This window comes from Gordionus sp. m RMFG-2023, chromosome 4, assembly GCF_954871325.1.
Source record: "Gordionus sp. m RMFG-2023 chromosome 4, tfGorSpeb1-WG-v2, whole genome shotgun sequence".
NCBI lineage: Eukaryota > Metazoa > Nematomorpha > Gordioida > Chordodea > Parachordodidae > Gordionus > Gordionus sp. m RMFG-2023.
Genome location: NC_088778.1, coordinates 1,764,101 through 1,769,043, shown reverse-complemented (window position 1 = coordinate 1,769,043; position 4,943 = coordinate 1,764,101). Strand labels below are relative to the sequence as shown.

The window sequence follows — 4,943 nt, the reverse complement described above, 5'->3', positions numbered from 1 at the left end:
AATGAGCTTAAAATAAATATAGTGACTCAATATCACATTTATCAAAATATAACTAAAATATTGATTTTTAGATTTTAATATAATAATATAATGCATTAAAAAATATGATTATAAATAAATAATGAATTTCAAGTAATAATATATTTTCATATGGTCATTAAGACATCCTCATTTATCTGTAAACACATTTGTAGCTACTCTGAAAAGTCTTTCTACCTAGGCGCTGCTTGAGGAGGTGGTGGTGTTATATTTTATGGATTACAATTTTATATTTGGATATGCTTTAAAAATACTTAAATCTCGACATTCATTTTTGATAAAATTATTTAAAATTTGTTAAATATCAAAATTTAAATCATTATAAACAATGCTGTAGAGTAACTGGAAAAAAATCGGATATTAAATAATTTGTTTTTTTTTTCACATAAGATATTAGTTTGCAATCAATTGAAGACCTTGATCATTCATCGACTAATCTTTGTATGCTATACAGATATCCTCATTTTTATATTAAGATACTTAATGGTTAATGTTACTATCTTAAGGTATTACCTAACAGATTTCTATTTTGTTTATTTTTTCCATTTGGATGAGCACTACCAAATTTATTTTTAATATATATTTGAAAAATCGTGATTTTTAGAAAGCTTCTGTGGCCTAGTCGGCGAGAGCCTCGCTTACCAATCCGATAATCATGGGTTCGAATCCCGACAGATCATTTTTTTTCTTCTTAATCTAACTTGGTGGTTCCGTCTTTGGGGGGGATGAGAGGCCAGACTCGACCACGTGATTCCGTTATAATATATTTAAATAATAAGGGTCTTTTTACATTTTAATAAATTTTGATTGATATTTAGCAAATTTGGCTGACTTTTAGAAAATTGCTTACGTTGACTTAGTAGTAAGCATCATTAACCATACTTTAACAACTCTGGTTATTATAGGTGCTAGAATATATTAAAAATTTAACACATATTAAATTTATAAATGGTTAACAAAATAATATAAGGGCATCGCATAAAAATGTAAATTATAGAATAATTATTTGTAAATTATATAATAGAGCAGGATATATATATATATGTTAGCATCATTATCCGGAAATGTGTTAAATTTATATCATTTAAAATTTATAAATTTAATTTTAACGCAAATATATTCTATCATGTTTGGAATACCTACCGTATAAATTTCATACAATTTTTCCACGAACTTTTAAACTTAATATAATTTATATTAAATTTTCCATATATTTTTTTATATAAATTGTAAATGACTCAAAGGTTAGCAGCAAAAATTGTCTTCAATTCATTTGATAGGTATTCCATACATGATAGAATATATTTTCGGTAAAATAAGATTTATTAAATTTAAAAAAACGCGCTTAAAACATGATTTAAAATTGTAAAAATAACACATTACCGAAAAAAAAAACGCTAACATATCTAATTACATTTGGAACAATTATTTTATAAACCTAATTATTATATACAAGTTTTGTATTTCAAAATTAAGATATTTTAGTGATGCTGTATTGAAATTGGTGGATGATTTAGTCATATGGGAGATGCCACAAAATATTTTTATTGATTCCTTAAATTATTTGTACAAATATAACCTTGATGAAATGTACTCAAATAATCTAAGAATGATTACTTTTGCTCTTAACACCGAGGTAATAAAATAAATTAAAAAAAATTTTGTGTGATAAGAAAAGCTAAAGTGAGTAATAGTAAGCTACAACTATTTTTATTACTTTTAACCATTTTTTAAAAAATATAGCACTCTTATAGAAGATTTTTTATAATAAAATTGTATTTAATAGATACAAAAACGTTTTTCGAAAGAACTACATAGTTTCTTAAAGGGAGGGACTGGATTAGAAAAATATTATATATAAGAATCTCTTTAAATATAGTGTGAGGGTCTGATAGTGATGATCTCAAAAATTAATTATCAATACTATTTTTAGTAAATCATGATCATCCATCGGAAATACCTTTTTAGATTTTAAGTTTTAAATAAACCAAAGGAATTTAAAGGAGGTTAAAGGAATTGGTAGTAGAAATTTGATCAGTTTTTTTGTTCAGATTATAAAAAATATATTATAATTCATCATTTTCAACAAATTAATTAAAACTTTAAAATAGAAATTAAGTTACTCGTTTTAGCTATCCCTTTTATAAAAATTTAGCACAGCTACCATAGGCGTAACCGGGGGGGGGGGCAAGGGAAAATTCCCCCCCCCCTTTAAAATTTATCACTTTTGTGAATCTGAATATCATTTTCAGCTAATAAAAAATATCACCCTTAGTCCTCTTCCCATTCCCTGACCCCCAAAAATGTATGCATATATCTTAAACAATAATTTGAAAGAAAAAATATAAAAGCTGATATTTTTTTAAACTAAAATTATTTATCATAATTTATACATTTTTGGAAAAAAAGCATTTATATATATAAAAAAGTGAACCAAAAGTGTTTTTAAAGTGGAATATAAGCCAAAAATGAAATATATTATAATTATAATAATAGACCCATAAAATTACTAAATAATATAATATATCAAATATAATTTTTAATAAAGTGAGTAATTTTAATTTATTTATCCTAATAAAAGTAAAATATAATTACATAACTATTGATAAAATTAAATCATAAATTAAATAAAAAAATTGAAGCTCAATACAAAGAGTGGAATATTAAATGTCGTAGATTTACAGTATATCAAATTTTATTAATTATCATATGACAATCAAGTAATTCTTACCAATATAGCTAGAAAGAAAGAAAGAAAGAAAGAAAGTAAGGAAGAAAAAAAGAACTTTATTTCTTTTATTTTACAGAAAACTATAAAATATTGATAAGTCATAAAATATCTCTTAAAGACATTGTGGAATGAATAATATGAAGATTAATTTATATATCATTTTTTATTTAAAATAAATAGATGGAATTAAATAATTGAATGCAATTGTTGTTATATTAATTATCAAGAGCATTGATTAGTAAAATTTATTAAAATATTAACTGTAATATATTCTCTAACTGTCAAATATATCTGTAAAAGTGGAATTTTACCTAATTTTTTGTAACCAATTCTATATAATAGAGGAATATCAACTAAATGTCTACTTACTCTTTATAAATAAATTTTTTTACATTTGTTTGGAATAAATTATTACCATGCTTTTATACTAATGTATATGCAAGTAATTTATTATATTTCAAATAAACTAATAAAAATATATTTCATATTTGTTCCAGGCTTATTTAACCTCCTATCTTTTAAAATAATGTATGACTATACATAGACTAACCCGGCCGAAGACTGGGTGAAAGAGGGTCAAAATAGAGTCTGGGGGCTAAGCCCCCAAAATTTTTTTATCCCCCCCCCCTTAGGAAAATTTTGGCTACGCCTATGACAGTTACTATAACTAGCTGGATACTAAAATATATCATTTCAAACTTCAATTAAACCTTAGAGATTTGGAATGATTTACGACAAAGTTTAAATATAATTCGAAATAGGTATCCTTACTAAATTTATGTACATTAATCAATTTTTTAAAAACGACAATATTTTAGCCCGATATTTACCTAGGCCTCTATGAATTATAAATTAGATGGCAAAAGGGTTTGGCCGTTTTTAGACAAAATTATGAATGAAATATTTATTATACTAAAATCTTGATTTACTCCTATTTCTAAAAATCCGTTAAAATCAAGTTCTAATTTATTAATGCTCAGTATTATATAGACACGGATCCCAAGTTTTTATGGTCTATCCTCGCCGATGAAGATATTGATTCGAACTCAACATATGGAATACCATCCGATTCAGCGGATATCGACATTTATAATATTAACAGTTATATAAATACTACTGACGATACAGTCACAAGTGTAAGTATCAAAAAAGTTCTAAAAAACAATTTTTTTTTTTATTGATCGAATATTTTTTGTAGTTACGATTTGTGCAGCCAAACAAGGGACCCCTTCAAGTTTACGAAATCCATGGATCATACATAATTTACAGAGGTTCGATGAGACATTCACCCATAAAATTAATTGCCATAAATTTCAAAATGTTCAACAATAATATCAGTTCAATTCCTCTGTCCAGACCCAATGTTAATGTCATAATACAAAATTGTGGCAGAAATGAGAGAAGTAAAAAAATTATTTTTATTTTTTTTTATTAAATATTATGAAATTTTATCTTCAGGCCACGGGTTGGTTAACTTTAAATCTTATTTCGGAAAAAGTAAATTTAAAAAAAATAATCCATTTTAAGTTAATATTTAATTAATAAGCACTGTACATTGAAAAACGGGATGTTTTCCGATATGTATTATTTAACGGAGTTTACAATTTGATCGTGTCCAAAGGAAATTCGAAAATTTTTATGAAGTTAATTTTTATAAATATAAGACTAACGAATAAATATTTTTATTAATTTTAGAAATCTACCCTTGTTTTCTTACTATAGCATATTTAATCCTTCCACACGATTCATAGATATAACTTACACCTCCATTCTTTATTATTCTGGGAGTGCATCTAGTTACAATTTGTCAATGTTCGAGATACCACTTGAAGATATGAAGCTAGCTTTGAACTACTGGGATAATTTTTATATTTCATCAACTGCAAAGGTCATATTGACCCCTAAAAAAATATAATATAAATTTTTTTATCTACATTTTAAAGGCAATGAGAATCCTAAAAAAAAAATTAGGTTAAAACTATCCATCTATTTTTAATAATGAGATGGGTTAACACGTGTGAAATTAATAAATCTGTATCTCCAAGCAATATTTCTAAATGTTTGGCAATTTAAAAACTAATCGATATTAAAATTATATGCATCTTGTAAGTTGAGTAAGACGTATGGGGGGATATATGGTTAACAAATTTGTTACGATTCAATAATATTTTTC

General features: G+C 25.1%; 1 protein-coding gene across 1 annotated transcript; it reads left to right on the top strand.

Moving 5' to 3' along the window:
• The first annotated feature begins 1,272 nt into the window (after positions 1-1,272).
• On the top strand, positions 1,273-4,685 carry LOC135928158 (uncharacterized). The gene is made up of 7 exons (XM_065464522.1): positions 1,273-1,283; positions 1,516-1,675; positions 3,751-3,906; positions 3,969-4,173; positions 4,229-4,267; positions 4,317-4,413; positions 4,466-4,685. The coding sequence occupies exons 1-7, from the start codon at positions 1,273-1,275 to the stop codon at positions 4,683-4,685; spliced, it is 888 nt and encodes a 295-aa protein (XP_065320594.1).
• The last annotated feature ends 258 nt before the right edge of the window (positions 4,686-4,943 follow it).

What these genes read in the sequence shown, in the direction of transcription:
- LOC135928158 (XM_065464522.1), top strand. An exon ending in CTGACGATACAGTCACAAGT is followed by an intron (nt 3,907 to 3,968) that starts GTAAGTATCAAA and finishes TATTTTTTGTAG; the next exon opens with TTACGATTTGTGCAGCCAAA. An exon ending in TAAATCTTATTTCGGAAAAA is followed by an intron (nt 4,268 to 4,316) that starts GTAAATTTAAAA and finishes TTAATTAATAAG; the next exon opens with CACTGTACATTGAAAAACGG.